General features: G+C 43.9%; 1 protein-coding gene across 1 annotated transcript; it reads left to right on the top strand.

Moving 5' to 3' along the window:
• Positions 1-15,246: 15,246 nt before the first annotated feature.
• uprt (uracil phosphoribosyltransferase (FUR1) homolog (S. cerevisiae)) lies at positions 15,247-18,824 on the top strand. The gene is made up of 7 exons (XM_023968263.2): positions 15,247-15,877; positions 16,410-16,452; positions 16,586-16,655; positions 16,791-16,853; positions 17,084-17,245; positions 17,982-18,080; positions 18,224-18,824. Exons 1-7 carry the CDS (start codon positions 15,588-15,590, stop codon positions 18,328-18,330), a joined length of 834 nt encoding a protein of 277 aa, XP_023824031.1. The 5' UTR covers positions 15,247-15,587; the 3' UTR covers positions 18,331-18,824.
• The last annotated feature ends 1,744 nt before the right edge of the window (positions 18,825-20,568 follow it).

Raw genomic sequence — 20,568 nt, 5'->3', positions numbered from 1 at the left:
GCACCATTAAATCCATTATTTCAAAATGGAAAGAATATGGCACCACAACAAACCTGCCAAGAGAGGGCCGCCCACAAAAACTCACGGACCGGGCAAGGAGGGCATTAATCAGAGGCAACAAAGAGATCAAAGATAACCCTGAAGGAGCTGCAAAGCTCCACAGCGGAGATTGGAGTATCTCTCCAAAGGACCACTTTAAGCTGTACACTCCACAGAGCTGGGCTTTACGGAAGAGTGGCCAGAAAAAACACCTCTCATCACCCCGAGAACACCATCCCCACAGTGAAGCATGATGGTGGCAGCATCATGCTGTGGGGATGTTTTTCATCAGCAGGGACTGGGAAACTGGTCAGAATTTAAGGAATGATAGATGGCGCTAAATACAGGGAAATTCTTGAGGGAAACCTGTTTCAGTCTTCCAGAGATTTGAGACTGGGATGGAGGTTCACCTTTCTGCAGGACAATGACTCTAAGCATACTGCTAAATCAACACGTGAGTGGTTTAAGGGAAAACATTTAAATGTCTTGGAATGGCCTAGTCAAAGCCCAGAACTCAATCCAATTGAGAATCTGTGGTATGACTTCAAGATTGCTGTACACCAGCGGAACCCATCCAACTTGAAGGAGCTCAAGCAGTTTTGCCTTGAAGAATGGGCAAAGATCCCAGTGGCTAGATGTGCCAAGCTTATAGAGACATACCCCAAGAGACTTKCAGCTRTAATTGCTSMARAARRYKGCTCAAGAAAGTATTGAATTTGCTCAAGTTTTCTGTTTTATTGTCTTATTTGTTGTTTGTTTCACAATAAAATATATTTTGCATCTTCAAAGTGATATGCATGTTGTGTAAAWCAAATGATACAAACCTCCAAAAAATCWATTTTAATTCCAGGTCGTAAGGCAACAAAATAGGAAAAATGCCAAGAGGGGTGAATACTTTCGCAAGCCACTGTATCATCACAGCGAATGTCTTATTACGTCAACGTTTATGCCCCTTTGTACAAACCCAAACAATTCAGGTCCCATTTTCCTGAGGTTATGTCTTGTGCAAATTCATATAAGCAACATCCACTTATTGTTTAATACATTTGTTAAACTATAGGCCTACATGTAAACTCCCCCACCACAACTATTTCACTAATAAGGGAGCTCTAAACAGGCCACCCTCTGGTTACCATGTCCCTAATCCTTAGTGATCTAAACGTTCCACAGATATTAATGCAGTTAACCCTGAAGGCTTCAGACGCGACTTGACGTTTAACAGCAACTTACTCTTTATACTGCCATCTTAAATATTAAATGTCATATATCTATGATGTTCAAGTACCAGTATAATGAGAGTAATCTCTGTTGGTTTATGCCCCTTTGTCCTTTGTAGAATTTGAATAGAGAGTGGAACTAAAGACTGACGAAGACCTTCTGTTTGAAACGTAACACTCAATAAAACAAAGGGTGCATTCAGTATATGGGTATGTATTTATTTTTCAGGATGGTTAGTCCAGGAATAAAATATGATAAGCCAGAGAGTTTTCCTGTCTCTTATGCTCATTAACTAGTATAATCAGAAATAGGTTGGAGCTGCAGAGTTCCATTCCCCATCCAGAGGGGTTATTTCTTAATAATGAGGGTTAATCCATCTACATTTCTTAGAAACACAGTGTTCAGACAGACAGACAGTGAGGGCTACAGCAGTCAGATGACACTGGTGAACCTAAAGCTCGTTATGACTGGAGTATCAGGAGTTGTTACAGGAGGTGGGACTCAGGTGAGCTCTGACCCTGGGTGTTGTCTATACACAGTGTCCATACAGGCACCTTTTGTAGAAAAGGCTCCTGTAGTCATTATGATTTTCTACAAAGGAGATTTCCTACTGTAGCATATTATGCAGTTTTGCACAAACATYCCAGTTTTTGCCATTTACATCATCCTCCCGAGTGGTGCAACGGTCTAAGGCACTGCTTCTCAGTGCTAGAGGTGTCACTACAGACYCTGGTTCGATTCTGGGCTGTATYACAAAAGGCCATGATTGGGAGTCCCATAGGGTGGCAGACAATTGGCCTGGTGTTGTCTGTGTTTGACTGGGGTAGGCCGTCAATGTAAATAAGAATTTGTTCTTAACTGACTTGCCTAGTTAAATAAATAAAGTACATTTATAACGTATAATTCACAATGAACTAACATGGGATGTAAGGGCACAGAAGCTGTCCTGTTATGTAGATATCACATTGGTTGTTGGTATACTGTAAGTGTTTTCATGCTGACTGTGGGACTGTATAGCCAGCCATGGTTACTCAGASCTGGACCCATTGAAACCAGCCAGGCTATTTGCATATCCGTGTGCTTTCAGTGTTGATGGTTTATGGAAATCTGACAATTCACAAGTTTCTACAGGACCAGTGTGTTGGTAAGGCTCCTGGAGCCCAGTGTTTCATTGGACAAATGTAACATATTCAGAGRTGGAACACACAGCACACTGACATAATCTGACAAAATAAGCTCTTTTCTGTTTTACTGTCATTAAGGAACAGAAAAGTTAGCAACACAATTCCACTCGGATGCTGAGGTGATTTGGAAGCATTTCAAATAAGCTGCTTACATTAATTCTATTTGAGGAGCCAGGCTTTTTGTCATTTGTTTTTAAAAATTGTTTTTTGTCATTGTTTTCCGCAAGAGCCGTCCCTCCCTTTTCACAAAACCAATTAATCTCCACACAGAGTTCCATACACAAGACTTAAAACGGTTTCATTAAAATATCCAGCAGCAGTGAAATTTAGGCTGCTGTGCTGCATTTTATTATACAAAAGACTGAGTTACATATACCGACAAATGCTACTGTCAAGAGATGATGTTCAGGAYTAATTTAGGATATTTTAAATTAACATAATACAATTTAAATGTTAAAGAATGTATTGAATACATTCACAGATGCTACAGTGGGTGCTTGTATTTATTGAGAGTATGTCTTTTTTCCATCATTAGGTTGAATGATAAAGCCCCACTGGGCACACCACGTCATTTCAACGTGGAAATGTGGGTAATATTTGGTTGAGACTTTGACCAAAAAGATTTCAACCTTTATTCACCCACTAAAAAAGACAGCCAGAAGTTTTGGAATTTAACAACGTGTTAACCATCTAAAWTCAAATTCCAATGGAAAAACAATGTCKGATTTTTGGTTTAGTTGTCATTTAAATGTGTTATCACTGCGCATTCAACCATTTAAAAGCACAGCAAAGTTTAAATGGGAATATTTTTATTTTTTACCACAGATTGTGATATCACTGTGCTTCATCTAATAGCAGAACCAAATGACCTGGATTACAGTTGAGATTACATTAAAAGTACATGGTGCAAGTGATCAATGTCGTTCGAGATTCTGCACAGATTATTACAGCAATTGTGAAGATCTCCACAGACCTGTGACGACCTATGCATGCATGCACGCTATCTTGAACATGCACACTTTATATGATTACATAAAAAGAAATGTACAGTTACAGTAACCTCAAAATCTGTCCATGGATGTCTTACTCATTTTAAGGTTAAATGTTACATTAGTTTGCAAAATAGTCTTAACTTTAGGTTATTTACTATATTACAAAAGAGTTATAAAATGTGTTATATTTGTGCTTCATCTAATATCACAACCAAATTACCTGGATTGCAAATAAGATTACATTTGCCAGCAGCATACAACCCTGCATACCACTGCTGGCTTGCTTCTGAAGCTAAGCAGGGTTGGTCCTGGTCAGTCCCTGGATGAGAGACCAGATGCTGCTGGAAGTGGTGTTGGAGGGCCAGTAGGAGGCACTCTTTCCACTGGTTTAAAAAGTATCCCAATTCCCCAGGGCAGTGATTGGGGACACTTCCCTGTGTAGGGTGCCGTCTTTCAGATGGGACGTTAAACGGGTGTCCTGACTCTCTGAGGTCATTAAAGATCCCATGGCACTTATTGTAAGAGTAGGGGTGTTAACCCCGGTGTCCTGGCTAAATTCCCAATCTGACCATCACCTAATAATCCCCAGTTTACAATTGGCTCTTTCATCCCCCTCCTCTCCCCTGTAACTATTCCCCAGGTCGTTGCTGTAAATGAGAATGTGTTCTCAGTCAACTTACCTGGTAAAATAACTTTTTTTTAAAAAACAGATTATTATTATAGCAATTGCAAAGATCTCCACAGAACTGCACCCTTTGCATGCCATCTTAACATGCAAGCTTTCTATGATTACATAAGACAATTACAGTAACCTGAAAACGTGGCCATGGATGTGTTACTCATTTTAAGTTTGAATAAGTAAGATAACATTAGGATATTTACTGTATTGCAAAAGTGATATTGAATTGTGTTTGGTTGTCAACACAACCAAATGTCAACATTTTAAGGAGATGTATCTTTTGTGCCACTGACTTAGTCTGAGTTTAATTCCAGTTTTTCTACAAACGAATAATTTATATGTTGGATTCACGTCTCCATCTCAACCAAAGTTAAAGAATAGGACTAAATCTAATCCAATTTTAAATTAACTTTAAATTAAGTTTGATTTAGTCCTATCCTTTAACTTAGATTTTTGGTTGAGCCGGAGACGTGAATCCAACATATAAATKATTCGTTTATAGAAAAACTGGAATTAAACCCAGACTAAGTCAGAGGCACAAATTATATATCTCCTTCAAATTTTGACATTTGGTTGTGTTGACAACCAAACACAATTCGAAATCAACCCAAGCTTGAAACCCTTTGCCTATATGTAATGTCAATTTTAGTTGAACCATGGGTTGAATTTAAAAAAAAATTGCTGTAGGCCTACATTCTATCCCTGATGACACATGACTAATAAAGTATGGTTCCATTTAAATTGCTCTGTTAAACTTACCCTTTGGAATGACTTTGATAGCAACAGTGAATCTATTTAGTTATTTAGAGATCTCTCAATAATCATTCTCAAGATAGCACATTGGTAATAGTCAGTGACAAATATCAAAGCTAGGCTGGACTTGGTTAAAACCCTGAATGGGAGATCAAATGGATAGCTGTAGATAAATCAACTCCCCAGTAGGAGGTGCTGCCCAGCCTATAGTGGATATAACTTTGAAGATCTGACATTGTCTCAAATGTAGAAATTCAACATATTTTATAGAAGATTTGTTTGTCTATGTTGAAAATCGGTTACCATGATGAGATAATCCTGTGGTTGAAATGTCACACTCAAAACAACAGTTGATGACTGTTGGCCCCGTGTGGCTCAGTGTGGCTCAGTTGGTAGAGCATGGCCGCTTGCAACGCCAGGGTTGTGGGTTCATTCCCCACGGGGGGACCAGGATGAATATGTATGAACTTTCCAATTTGTAAGTCGCTCTGGATAAGAGCGTCTGCTAAATGACGTAAATGTAAATGACTTTTTTCAAATCCAATGTATATTCCTGATAGATTCCACGTCACAATATGTTAACAAATTACATTGAAACAATGTTGATTTAACCAGTTTGTGGCCAGTGGGGCATCCACTCCTTTTAAATATACAGTACATTCGCAAAGTATTCTGACCCCTTGACTTTTTCCACATTTTGTTACGTTACAGCCATATTCTAAAATGTTGTTTAAAAAAATGTCCTTCATCAATCTACACACAATACCCCATAATGACAAAGCAAAAACAGATTTATATACATTTTTGCAAATGTATAAAATTAAAAAACTGAAATATCACATTTGCATAAGTATTCAGACCCTTTACTCAGTACTTTGTTGAAGCACCTTTGGCAGCGATTACAGCCTTGAGTCTTCTTAGGTGTGCCAAACTCCAAGTGGGCTGTCATATGCCTTTTACTGAGGAGTGGTTTCTGTCTGGCCACTCTACCATAAAGGCCTGATTACATTTACATTTAAGTCATTTAGCAGACGCTCTTATCCAGAGCGACTTACAAATTGGTGCATTCACCTTATGATATCCAGTGGAACAACCACTTTACAATAGTGCATCTAACTCTTTTAAGGGGGGGGGGGTTAGAAGGATAACTTTATCCTATCCTAGGTATTCCTTGCTGCAGCACTCCTTGTTGGAGTGCTGCAGAGAAGATTCTCCCATCTCCACAGAGGAACTCTGGAGTTCTGTCAGAGTGACCATCGGATTCTTGGTCACCTCCCTGACCAAGGCCCTTCTCCCCCGATTGCTCAGTTTGGCCGGGCGGACAGCTCTAGGAAGAGTCTTGGTGGTTCCAAACTTCTTCCATTTAAGAATGATGGAGGCCACTGTGTTCTTGGGGGGGTTCAATGCTGCAGACATTTTTTAGTACCCTTCCCCAGATCTGTGCCTTGACACAATTCTGTTTCGGAGCTCTACGGACAATTCCTTCCACCTCATGGCTTGGTATTTTCTATGACATGCACTGTCAACTGTGGGACCTTATGTAGACAGGTGTGTGCCTTTCCAAATCATGTCCAATCAATTGAATWTACCACAGGTGGACTCCAGTCAAATTGTAGAAACATCCCAAGGATGATTAATGGAAACAGGATGCACCTGAGCTCAATTTCGAGTCTCATAGCAAAGGGTCTGAATACTTACGCAAATAAGGTATCTGTTTTTTATTTGTAATAAATTTGCAAACATTTCTAAAAACCTGTTTTCGCTTTGTCAATATGGGGTATTGTGTGTAGATTGATGAGGACATTTTTGTATTTAATCAATTTTAGAATAAGGTTGTAACATAACCAAATGTGGAAAAAGTCAAGGGGTCTGAATACTTTACGAATGCACTGTACGTGTCCAATCAAAACAACCGCAACAGATATTAGATGTCATATAAAAAAGCCAAAGCCACTAATTTCCCCTTGTCTACGGGTACATTTCACTTTGAGACCCAACGACCCTGCAGTCACAATTGAGCAAATTAACAGGCAAGTGAACAATTGGAAAGCCAGACCCTGCATTAAGTGACAGGGAAGGGGCAGAATTAGACAATACACAGCAAATAAGAGTAACATTAAAATGGCTTTTCTGTAAGAAACCAGCTGTTGTCTACAATTCAGCAACCTTTCGGAGAGGAACCAGCCCCTGCCAAGGGACAACTAAGCTAAGCTGGCTCCTCAGCCATGCTGCCAGGGGAGAGGTTGTCATGGGTGATGCAGTTTTGGTGCCTTGGTGCCAATTCGGTGTATTTCATCATGACATCTGGAACTGGCCTTTCACTGCCTGGAGATCAAAACATGGCAGGCATCATGCTGGTCACCTCTTGAATAGATCTCAATAAAAGAGAAGGGGAATACTTGTTATTCCCTGACACAGAAACATGCTCGTTATCTCTCTCATTCTCTACCTACACCATGCATAAGGTGAACCATACATTGAGACTTTAATATCTTTAAAGATACATTCACTTAAATGCAAATTAAAATACGAAGGCGAAATAGAAAGTAAATGGTGTAGATCTAGGTTGTCTGTGTGATTGTCTTTCAGGCCAAATTAAGACATTCTATTGAAACAGAGCACAGAGGTTTATTCACAGGCTTTTCACACACATACAGTATGGTGTTAATCGTTTAGGAGCTACCGCCTGACAGGGGCCACAGGAGCCCTGGGCACATTCTATCGTGTTAATGGTCTGTCGTCAATCTTCATTTGTCCCTTTAATTTGACGAGGAGTTCTACGGATTTATCACACAATCTCACACCATGAACAATACTTCCCACCTTCTTGAGATTCTGTCCCCGCCTTTTTCAATACAATGAACATTCATAAAATTCAAATAATTACAGAGAAATTTKACAAGAAATTAGACGTACATTTGCTGTATACGTCAGGTGATAGGAATATAATTTTCTCATATCACCAGAGTGCTTTGAAAAGCAATGTAACTCCCACACTGCTGTTACAAACTATGCCAATCACCCCTGGGGATGCCATCAACAGCTCTAATACCTGTTTGAAAAGGACATACAAACAACTGTTCCATGAGCAGACATCCTACACAAAACTGTAAAAAATAAATAAATGAATTCATAAAAAAACATGAATGGTAGTTAGAGTATAGTTTGTGGTATGTGACAGGGAACTGTTTGCCCTCTCATTGCCCTCAATCAGTATCAATGGCCTTGCATTAGATTATCATTTACCAATTAGCCAAACCACAAGAGTAACCTTCCTTCCCCTCACTGATTATTTGGCAAGCTCAACTCTGAAGGACACAACCTAGGTTGTTCCTGCAGTCTTCTTCTCATGTGGCACTAGTCCAAATCAGATGTTTCAACACACACACAMACAAAGACAGCTTTCAGGTGAAAATATGAGACCGTCCACAACCTTCAAACCAACAACTCATCAGTTGTGAAGAGAGTACCAGTACTAGTATCCTTTCTGAAAACGTAATTAGTGGCGTAAAGTGGTGCTACACAACAGCAGCTCAGGTTCCAGATGATTGGGGGTACTTGTCTGTCAGTAGAGACGCAGTCAGGCAGGCAGAGAGAGGGATACCAACATGACTATTTACTCTGCTGCCTATTGTCAAATGCCAGCTGCCACTGGGATGACTGCGGTCTCAGATGCATGTGCAAATTCCTCTAATCCAGGCAATATGGCACCCTAAGACTGGAACATGGCGTTAATATATCTAATCTAAAACTAAACTAATTTTCGAAAGCACTCCCGAAAGAAGAACCAACACCTTCTGACGTTTTCCAAAGGGCAATGAGTGATGAGTCTATTTTCATCAAGAGGCTAGATATTTGTTTAACTAGATCAGGTGATCTACTTGAAAGATCTTTTTATTTTCATTATTGGAACCATGTTAAAAAAATACTGAGTTGTTTCAATAGTAAGCATTTTTGTCGATAAACTTCTAATGTAATGGGTTCTTTCTAAAGCATTTATTGACAAGACAAGTTGGCATATTCAAACATGTTCTGGTATTTGGTTTTAATTTCTGGAAATATTAATTACCTGAAGATTGGTTTGAATTTGTGATTTATGGGGCATGTGAAAATAGCATATAGAGAGCAATAGTAAAGGCTTCYTTTTGAAGGCACCAGCTCTGGGGAAATTCATGTTATGTTTCACTATATTGGATCACTCCAATATATTGATATCACTCCGCGGCGGAGGGATACATTCGAGGTGAGGATTTACAGATTTACTCCCGTGTACACCTGTGTCACACCCCTATATATAGACCCCATGGCCACGACACACGTTCTCTTTCATTTTCTCGGCGGGCGTCCGTATGGTTTGAGGTACAAACTTTCTGAAGTTCGCTTGGTAAGTGTAATATCTTGTGTGGAAGTATACTCCCTGACTGTTTGCAGCCTGGAGCAGCTGGCCACATGGCCAGCCCCTCCTCTTGAGTGCTCAACTCACAGTGCACGGTTGTTCTGTATCTTCTGCCCGTGGTTTGTTGTACTTGTGTTTCGTTAGCGTTACACTATGACTCTGTGTGCATCCATTAGTATGGTGGCTCTTGCTGCCACAAACTGTAATTTACCTTACACAACTTGYCGACTGGCTTGTTCTGTGTGTGTTGTGAATTGCWWTAACATGTTGCTCTCTGCACCTTAGGCACGGGTTCTCTGCTAATTACCCTGCAGGTTTTTTTTCTTGTTCTTTCCACTGCAGAGTGTAAGAGTATCATGGTGGGCTTTCCCCTACGTTGAGACATTAACTTTGGAGTTCCATAACAGAGTTACTCCATCATATGGTGCTATTTTTACTGCTTGGATATTAAACAGGAGGTGATATTGCATTTGGCGTAAAACAAATAAATCAAATCCATTACCTGGTTGCAGTTTTTTTGTTTGCCTGCTTTTTCCACACGGGTCTTCCCCGTTTTCTTTGCAGAGGTGCTGGGTAATGTATCCCTCACAGGGTTCCTATTCCTCCAGGCAGGTCCAGACATAAGCTCTCCCAGGGCGTCAGACCCCTGTTCCGTGACCTTGTAGGCTTGGCTGAGCTTATGGCTTCCCTTTGTGACGGGTGTGATGGTGGCATCCCCCTGGGGATCCGCATACCTCGTGTATGCACTGCCTGGGTTTGAGMCACGTGGAGAGGGCAGTGGAGCGCCCTACTGGATGCCTGTTTTGTTTGGCGCCTGCGCCTGGTGCGATTGGAGGCCATGCGCAAGTGGGTTGGCCAGACGAGCTCCCTCCCTCAGGAGTGGTGCGCCAACGAGCTGTTAGTCCCTSTACTGGGCCCAGTACCCCTCCCAGGAAGCGTGGCCGGAGCCACCGTAGTCAAAGCCCATCTGTTGCCAGTCCTGGACGGGGGCAGGAGTTGGACCGCTGGAACACCTTGAACGGAGGGTGCATGCCCTGCTTCAGGTTGATAGCTTTGATGGCGACGACAGCTGTTCTCTATTGGCCAGTGATAGGCTGTTCCTGGGGGACGAGGCTGGCACTGTTCACCACCGTGAGCGGGACTACCAGGCTGACAGGCCATCAGAAGCTGGCAGCGGGGCTTCATCACCCCCAGCGGCTCGAGAGGCTATGAGGGGCCTACTCACTCGGGTAGCCACTGCACTGGTCATCAAACTGGTGGACAGTGATGACTCTCCATCTGTCCCAATCTCTGCTGAGTTCCGCAAGGCCTTGCAGGAGAGCTGGGCCTCTGCCAGGGGACGCTTCCGACTCACAGCAGAGATTGGACCATGRCGTTATGTTGCGGGCGCAGAGTCACTCGGCCTCCGGGAGTACCCAACCATGGACACCATGATAGCTGCCATGGTCCTCCCGGAAGGAKATTATAGTGCGGAATCCGCGACTGAAGTCGGGACCCCCCCGTAGTCTTTGATGCRGACTTGAAAGCCACATATGGGTCCCTCTGCTCTCTTGGCCGCCTTACCAAYRCGACCATGCTGCTGCCGGCCTAACTGCAGACTCTGTTGCCCCGGCTACAGGAGGGCACAGAGGAGCTCCTCCGGGACGCAATGGAGGTGTCTCGCCTGCTTTCCCTGCTCCAGAGGGATGTGGCACACGCAAACTGACGGGCCATGGCGCAGGTGRTTACCTCCCGGCGCCATCTCTGGCTGGCCCAATCCTGTCTGCCAGCTGCTCTCCAGAGCACATTTTCCACTCTCCCCATCACCCCAGGGCTGACGACTGACCATGGGGTTGATGACGTTCTGGGGCTGATGATGTTCTGGAGCAGACCGATAAGGTTCGTAAGGACCGGGAGACCATGAGACGGTTCAGGCCCCGGGTCCAAGGCAGATGGACCGTTGCCACCGACCTGCACCCGAACGATGGTGTGGTCCCTCTCCTGTCCCATCGCCTCGTGCTGAGGGACGACAGCGGGGAGGGGCACAGCATGCGGTGGAGCAACAACCTGTCAACCGTCACCGCCATAGGGACGTGCCTGGGGGGCATAGGGACGTGCCTGGGGGGCATAGGGACGTGCCTGGGGGGCCCAGGCGCTCGGTGCCCTAGAGTAGAGATGGGCTCCGGCAGGACCCCTGTGACACATCCTTCCCCGGCCTCGGCCGCTTCTCCCAGTCTCAAATGGCAAAGTGGGAGGAGGGTGTGGAGTCCCCCTGGGTGTTGTCCACAATGCTCGAGGGGTACCGACTTCAATTCCGGTGCCGGCTTTTGTCCTTCAGGGGCCTTCGTGTCACCATGGTGGCCACCCCCCTGAAGAAAACCCTGTGGCTGGAGATCTCGGCACTCCTGCACAAGGGTGCCATCCGCAGGATCGAGACATCAGTACGGCTAGGTGGGTTCTACTCCCCTTATTTTGTGGTCCCAAAAAGAGACGGAGGSTTTCGACCTCCGCAACCTCAATGGGTTACTGAGGTTCCACATGCTGTCCCCAGCCAGCGTGTTKCAGGCAGTGTCCAGGGACCAGTGGTTTGTGACGCTGGATGTGAGGGATGCGTACTTCCATGTTCCTGTTCACCCAGCTCATTGTTAGTACCTCTAATTCGCTTTCAAAGGGACTGCTTATGAATTCATGTTTCTTCCCTTTGGCCTTTCCTTGGCACCCTGCACTKTCAAAAAGTGCATGGATGCTGTCCTGGCAACTCTCACGTACCAAGGATTGTTGATTCTCAATTACCTGGACGACTGGCTGATTTGTGCCCCGACCAGGACCTAGATCCTGTCAGACAGAGATGCCCCTGACCAACATTGACGGGCTGAACATTACTGTAAACTACAAGAAGAGTTGTCTGACGCCCACCCAAAGAGTGGCCATCGGCATGGAACTGGACTCAGTCCTCATGAGAGCACGCCTGCCCACCAGAAGGTTCCAGGCGATCTTATCTTGCCTCGACCACTTTCGGCAGRGGCGGGTGGTATCCACCCTGAMCTGCCAACGCCTGTTGAGGTTGCTGACAGCGGCCTCGTTGCTGATTCCCCTGGGCCTGCTCCATATCCGGCCTCTTTAACGGTGGTTCAACTCCCACCGGCTGCGCCACCGTCACCGCCAGCTGCGGGTGACCGCACAGTGCCTCAGGGTATTGTCGCTCCTTTCTCTCAGGTGGGGTGGAKATGCTGAGGATGTGCCGCCGTGAGCTGGTCAGCACAGACKYCTCCCAGATCGGCTGGGGGGGTGTGACCAAGGGCAGGTCGGCCAGCGGCTGTTGGCTACCCTCTTGGAGCGGCAGGCACATTAAATACACTAGAGCTCCGAGCAGTACTGCTGGCCCTGCAGTCTTTCCTTCCACATCTGAAGGGAAGACATGTCCTGGTGAGAACGGACAACGCAACAGTGGTGGCTTACATCAACCATCTGGGTGGACTGAGGTCCCACCACCTCCATCTTATAGCACGGGAGCTCCTTCTCAGGGCCGTCTAGTGTCTCTACGCGCAGCGCACGTACCTGGCATCCTGAATGTGGCAGCGGATATGCTCTCAAGGGAGGGCCTGCCACCTTGGGACTGGAGCTTACATCCCCAGGTGGTGCAGCACCTGTGGGACAAGTTTGGGAGGGGGCAGGTGGACCTGTTTGCCTCCCTGGACAATGCACACTGCCCCCTGTGGTACTCCATGTCGGAGCCACCAGGGCCTCTGGGCTTGGATGCTCTGGCTCACGATTGGCCAGAGCTGGAGCTTACGCATTCCCCCCTTTTCTCCTGATCCAGGCTATGCTGGACAGGACCAGGATGACGGAGCATCGTCTGCTGCTGGTGGCCCCATACTGGCCCAGACRACCCTGGTTCAGCCTTCTCCTGTCCCTGTTGTCTGGGACACCTTGCTGTCTCAGGCCGGGGGAACTCTGGCATCCGAGTCCGTACTGCCTCAGTCTGTGGGCTTGGCCACTGAACGGCACCAGTGGTCCATGTTAGGACTACAGGAGGGTGTAATGTAYGCCATGCAGATCGCAGGGGCCCCGGCTACAACCACGGCATACCAGTTGCGCTGGCGGCGGTTCTGCTCTTGGTGTACTGGTATTGAGGTTGTGCCCGAGTCATGCGGGGTGCAGTATGTCCTCCAATACCTGCAGTCTTGCTTGGATGAGGGCCTCAACACAGAGGGTATTTKGCCACTATATCTGCCTGCCATGTGGGGTGGATGGACAGGCCAGTGGGGCACCACCCCTTGGTCTCCAGGTTTATGAAGGGGGTTCGTCGCCTGCGTCCAGCTAGGATCCACTCAATGGAGAGCTGGGATCTGGATGTGGTCTTGGCAGCTTTGGCAAAGCCGCCTTTTGAACCGTTTGAGTCTGCCTCCCTGAAACACCTCTCTAAGGTGGCTTTCTTGGTAGTGATTGSTTCCATGAAGAGGGTGGGTGAGCTCCATGCTCTTTCGGTAAGTTCTGAGTGCTACCGGATGGACCCCGGTGGGAGGAGTATCTCTCCGCCCCAACCCTTCATTCCTCCKGAAGGCTCTCAGACAGGCATGTTTCCATCCCTTTTATCCTGTCTGCTTACAACATCCCGGCAGTGGCGGGGGAGTCTGGGCCTCTCTCTGGCATGCTGTGCCCTGTGCGGGCACTAGCTGCCTATGTGGAGAGGACACGGTCAGTGAGAACAACAGACCAGCTCTTTGTCTGCTATGGTGAGAGAGTCCTGGGGGCTGGGTTATCAAAGCAGAGGCTCTATCACTGGATCGTGGACACAATTATGACAGCATACCCCCTAGCTGACAGGCCAGTGCTGGGATCTGTGGTGGCACATTCATAACAAGGTGTGGATGCATCCTGTGCTTTACTGAGAGGAGTGCCCCTCGCTGATATCTGTGCTGCGGCCAGCTGGGCTTCCTCTTGCACCTTTGCTAGGTACTATCGGGTAAATGTGGCACCTCCCTCCCTCTGCGGTTGGTTTGATGTAGAGAATGTGTGTTGCGGCCATGAGGTCTATATATAGGGGCGGACCCCAGCTGTGACACAGGTGAACACGGGAGTAAATCTGCAAATCCTCACCTCGGATGTATCCCTCGGCTGCGGAGTGATACCAATATATTGGAGTGATCCATATAGCTCACATAACCATGGTTAACCGTTTTTGTAGTGTTATTGGATAAATGCCGAAAATAAGGTATGTGGTCAGTAAACACAGGCTTAGAAGATCTATGTTTTGTTATATGATATAATCTTCATCAGCTAACATCACTTTTTTGTGAATGTTGAAGCATTTATGTAATCAAAACAAGCACAAAGGCTTCATAATTCATAAAGGTCAGGTTAACGGACTGATATCATCTCATAGAACAAAACTTGTAAAAATCTCCTAAACTGTGTAAACCTAAAACCTTATTTTCAGTGTTTATCCCAAACCCTATTCTTTCCCCCCCATAGGAACGGTCATGTCTAGATGGGATACAGCTTTTCAAATTGACGTTTTTTTTCTTTTTTTTGTTGTGCATTTTAGCTAAGCCCAACCCTTTCCCTAACCTTAACCTAATAATCCTAACCTGCTACGTTAATTCCCCTAACCTGCTACGAAAAGCCAAATTTGACAAAAGCTGTACCCTTCTAGACAAAACCCATAGGAATGACTGAACGAGGTAACTAATTTTCGTTTTTTAGGACTACAAGTTGGGGAGCTCTGTTAGGGGTTTGTGAATGGTGATAATTCTTTAAAGAATGGCACTTGACTGTCCATCATGTAGTAGTCTAGGCATTGAAAATAGTCTCAAACGCTRACAGAATGCTCCCGGGTTTCCACTAGATAACAGTCAAACTTTCACATAAGAACTCATTCATACAATATRTGACTCTGTGGCTGTGTTAACTAGTGTCGATCAATGCGCTCTCAAGCGGTACTAGACCTACATCATTTCTGACCATTATGAGGCGAGAATCAGGTGTGACGTTACTTCCTGTTACAAAGTTTATGTTCCTGTAGGTTTATACTAACATAGATATATTTATAATGACGAGATACTCTTGTCTCCGCCCTAACAATGAGTCGTTGTTTCAAAAGCGGGAAGGCAGGCGACAAGTTCCAAAATAAGCATATAGAAAAGCTAAGGGCTTCTATTGAACAGATTTAGGCGAGAGTGAACCCTCTCGTTTCGCCTCTTCCTCTCGGATTTTTGCTGCGGCCACCCAATGGCCGCCACCCAGAATCAGAGGAGACAAAAATGCCCAACAAGACATTTAGCTATATGAATAGCAAAACCACAGAGAGCCTAAACTGCTCAACTATTTAGCGTTTTCTTAATTCTATGGAAACGTATTTTGAGAGCGGAATTGGTACGGAAATCAAAATGCCTTGTCAAAATCAGCAGCTGAACAACAATGACAGACAAGAACACGCGGCAATGAGCAGCACCAAGCAGGTTCGGTTTGCTAGCTGCGGAAACAGCGTTCTGACAGAGTCGAATAGAGATGCAGAAGTCGCCGAAACTTGTGAAAATGTATTCAACAGTGAACTACAGAGGCAGATCGGATCGCAATTAAAACTGCTTCCTTTGAATGACCAAATACGAGAATTACAGACCATCATTAGAGACAAGTGAGTCATCATATTTTGTCAAAAAGATAGCAACAACATAATCTGACAGATAATGGACCTGTATTATCATGCACCAGATAACTGTCTAATAATGTGGAATTGAATGATGCATCGTAAACCAAGTGAATGGCCAATCGACGCCATGTTACTATTTATAACTGTCATATTACACTGCACTTATATGGTTACGGTAGCGTTATCTGGGATTTGTTACCCAGAACTGTAAATACACCTGGTTATTTATATGAAGATGTCATTATAGTCTGCCCCATTACTTGGTAGTAGCCTAAACGTGGCCACAACTTCCTTGTCTAGCATGAGRTTTAATACAAATAATGTTAGACCTACTGACAACAATAGACGATACTGATAACAGAACATTGAATGAGTACACTAATCACAATTTGAGTTTCTGTTGTAAGGTGATACCACGAATAGGCAATTTTTTGGGGGGTTGAAAGTGGATCATGCATTGATTTCCTCTTATGTAACCCTTACTGTAAGCATACATGTTATTCTTGTTCTTTTACAGGTCTACTAGCAGGGGAGATTTTGTATTTTGTGCTGATAGATTGGTAAGAAACTGTCTTGGTTCAATTGACACTTGTTTTTACTCTAGGTTAAATACTAATATATGATGTTTTTAATTGAATGACTCATTTGTATAATGCACACTGTATTGTTTTGACCCACTCTGTTTGTCCACAGATCAGACTAGTGGTTGAAGAGGGACTCAATCAGCTGCCATACAGCGAGTGTACAGTGACCACTCCTACAGGTTAGACCTATTAGATGAAATTTGTCAGAAATTATAGAAATTGGGCGAATACTATGTATTACAGGATTACTGTTAAATTTCTCACCAAGAACAGAACTGTATTTCAATCGCTCCACCCTTCCCCCTCTTCTTCAGGGCATAAATATGATGGTGTCAAGTTTGAAAAAGGCAACTGCGGTGTCAGCATTATGAGAAGTGGTAAGGCACTGATCATATGGGATATTAAAGGAAGATTAATCTGAATTGGTCTCTGAATAGAATCTCTGGCTGGTGGACTTGCCTATACCTGACATACCTAGTGCTATCCACTCAACTGTTTGACCTATCAGTTTGACTGTTTGACTTGCTCACCATTACTACATCTTGTATGAGGTTTCCCTTGAATGAATTGAGTTGAATTCAACATCTATTAATTGCTGTGTGTGTAGGCGAGGCCATGGAGCAGGGCCTCAGAGACTGCTGCCGGTCCATCCGTATCGGTAAGATCCTAATCCAGAGTGACGAGGACACCCAGAAGGCCAAAGTCTACTATGCAAAGTTCCCCCCAGACATCAGCAGGAGGAAAGTCCTCCTCATGTACCCCATTCTCAGTGAGTATGGATATACAGTACTTGTGTACCCCATTCTCAGTAAGTATGGAGAGAGTAGTACTCACATTCCCCATCCTTAATCATAGTCCAGGGGGATTACACGCATGTAAACAACAAATGTCTTTAGGCCAAGCACGTTGTAAAACCCTGCCGTGGAAAAGCACTAATAGACAGTCTCAATACAGTACTAACTCCTCTTGAGGACAAAGAGTCCAGGTGAAGTGTTGCCCTGCCCTGGGCCTGAAGAACTGTCTCTTTTTTAATGAACCAGAAATGAAGACTTAATTGCTCCCGTTAGCAAGACAATAGCGTAATCATAGGCATCTTTTATTCGGCTCTGATAATGACCTTAGTAGTTAGCATGCTGCATATTTTTCAGCATAATTTACCCCAAGAAAATAATTACAAGTTTATCTGCTTGGGGTAAACCATAAAGAGCTCACTGCAAGGCCATGAAAATGATAAATAGGACAAATGAAGCCACAGAGAGAAGTAATGTTCATCTTTTTGTCCTCTAACTAACATCCCTCTCTGAAAGGATGAAAAACTGCCTTGAGAAATCAAAATGACATTTTGTTCTTTTATAGAAAGTAGCAGCAGATGAGTCATAGTAATGATCACAAGGCTAGTAAGGGCAGACTTTTCTTCAATACTTCTATAATGTTGCCTGTTCTTCTGTCAAGTCACGGTGATATCTGTCCTGTGTTTATGCTATCTATACATGTTCTGCCTTCAGGTACAGGTAACACAGTGATTGAGGCTGTGAGAGTTCTGACTGAACATGGTCTTCAGCCCAAACATATTATCCTCCTGAGTCTCTTCTCCACCCCTCACGGTACGCCTCACCTACAGTCCCTTGCTTAATATCGAAGTAGATTCTGTAATGTTAAAAATTCTGGGGTTTCATACTACAGCCTGTTTTCCATTCTTTCAGTTTTATTGAAAGCACTGCAAGTCTAATGGTTGTCATCTCACCAGGTGCCAAATCCATAATTCAAGAGTTCCCAGAAATCACCATATTGACCACCGAGGTGCACCCTGTGGCTCCCACACACTTTGGCCAGAGGTACTTTGGGACAGACTAGTCAGCCCTCCAGGGCCATTCAATGGGACACCATACTATGAGAACCAACCATTGAATGGTCCCTCTGTCAGTATGTCCACTTATTTCAAAAGCAGTTGTTACCCTGCTGAAGATTCTTGCTTTGCAGTGTATGCCGCCTTAACGTGTGCTCCTCAGTCTGACAAAAACAATGCAAAGATTTTCCTGGAAACAAAAAAAGCACATTCCATGTAGGTCTTTTAGGAACTAGTCTAGCGAGCTTGCATGTACTGCTGCCATTTTATTTATTCAGTAATGGTAGTTMATTCTAGGTTGTTTTTCCTCATTAGAAAGTCTAAATAATTTAAATATATTTTTTCAATATATTCTATTCAAAGTATGTGAGCGGAGTTGAGCAGTCGGAAATCCTGCTCGTCACGTCCTTTCCAACCACTCCGCTAAAAACCTCTCCGCACTCACAGGGGAGAAAAAATGCCGCTCAATTCTCTCCATTCATTAAAATCACCATTTAACCAACACGCATCTCTTTTTTTGACTACCTGGACCTAGCATTTGKTTTTTAAKTATTGAAACCAAACCATATGATTTGAATGAAAAGTATTATAATAAACATGAAAAGGTGAATGTAAGAAGCGCTCATCATTTCAAATAGGCTACATGTCATATTAAACAGCATATAAACACTCAAAAGGTCAGGAGCCTAAGAAGGAACAATATTATTTAGGCTATATTATTTCAAAGCTATAGCCTACAAAGAAATACATTGTGAAGCATTTGCGAGTGCGACACAATAGGCTGGTAGGGACAAAGCGCTCAGCATTTAAACAACGTTTAGTTGCATTCAATCATTAGTCTATAAATTGTGCATATAGGCTGTGATTTAGAATTAAAAATACAAATTAAATGAAAACATTATTAGGCTAAGTCTACAGTGCCTTTGAATTTATTTTTTAGAAACAGCTGTTTGGCCAGTTTGTGGCTTCACGCTCATGTGGTGATGCGTGGAGAGCAGRCCAGCAGCAGAGAATATCCTCTCTGCGCTTGCAGAGCCACTGGGGATGCTAAACACCCTTTTGGCCACTCTTGCCAAGCTGGGTAGTGATGCAGAGTTGTATATTTTTTTTCTATTGGTAGGCCTAAAGGTTTTTAGGCAAAGTAACCCAATCAAAACAGAAAGCTCCTTGAATGTTGGAATATGCCAGGCTTATTGGGCCAAAATCAATTATGGCCTATTGTGGGTGTGTGTGTGTATAGAGATAGATGTATGTAACAGAACAAAAATTAACTTAAGATCTTATTTTTTGTTTATAAATACTTTGCTACAATGACACACTTAGTTCCTTTTAGCATGTGCACTTAAGTACACCATCGTGCTTTCAGGATACGTTTTTTTCCCACAATGATTCTTTAGTTGTGGACACTACATCACCACAATCCCTCTCTTGCTCTTGGTCCTCATCTTTAAGTCACCTTGATTTTGCGCCTGTGTGTTTTATCAGTTTCTTTATGAAAATATTTAGAGCTATAGCAGCACACAAGTAGACTACAAATGCATGCTACGCCAGCCATGTCCTTGAAGTGAGCGCTACTTGAGTGAAATTGGAGCGGGCGAGAAGGCCGACGTTCCAGCCTTTGGGAATCTCGCTCCGCGCTCCAGTCAAAAGGGCACGCTCCGCTCCAGCTCTGCTCACATACTCTGATTCTTTTGTCTTTTTTTTGTGTTGTCATTATTATTGCCACAAACAGTTTTAATGTATCATAACACTGAAAAGACACAAACCAATCAAGAGAAACTCTGACCAGATCTGAAGTGCAATTTGATGGAATGCGCAATTTGGACATTTCAGAGTGGAAAAGGCTAGAAAAAGAAGCTCAGAATTACATTGCCCTTATGACATCTATGTGTAGTCAAGGAATCGTCAATCCTCCATCGTTAACACAATGAAAAGGTCAAATGCTTTATTATCTAAATGTTGAAAGTGCGTGGGCGACAGAGAAACAAAATGGTGCAGTTTGAGGCCGTGATGTGGGCGATGGGGGTGTGATGTCGTTGAGGTTTCTGTGTCTGTATGCTGTTTGTATGTTTTGTATTATTGAAGAAAAAAATAAAGAATACACAGATAAAACCCATATACAACAGTAAATGATTAACTACATTCTGATAAATTATTCAGTCTATTGGATGTATTGACAAAGCATACCCCTTTTCTTTCAGAGTGAGTTTGAGGTTGGAATGTATCATCTTTGTATGGGAAGAAGA

This window comes from Salvelinus sp. IW2-2015, linkage group LG23 (assembly GCF_002910315.2).
Source record: "Salvelinus sp. IW2-2015 linkage group LG23, ASM291031v2, whole genome shotgun sequence".
Classification (NCBI taxonomy): Eukaryota; Metazoa; Chordata; class Actinopteri; order Salmoniformes; family Salmonidae; genus Salvelinus; species Salvelinus sp. IW2-2015.
Note: the sequence above shows the minus strand (reverse complement) of the source record. Positions and strands in the feature narration are given on the sequence as shown.

Excerpts from the sequence above, each read along its gene's own strand:
- uprt (XM_023968263.2), top strand. The coding sequence starts at position 15,588 with ATGGAAACGTATTTTGAGAGCGGAATTGGTACGGAAATCAAAATGCCT. Across the intron at positions 16,656-16,790 it reads TACAGTGACCACTCCTACAG|GGCATAAATATGATGGTGTC; the intron begins GTTAGACCTATT and ends CCTCTTCTTCAG. Across the intron at positions 16,854-17,083 it reads TGTCAGCATTATGAGAAGTG|GCGAGGCCATGGAGCAGGGC; the intron begins GTAAGGCACTGA and ends CTGTGTGTGTAG.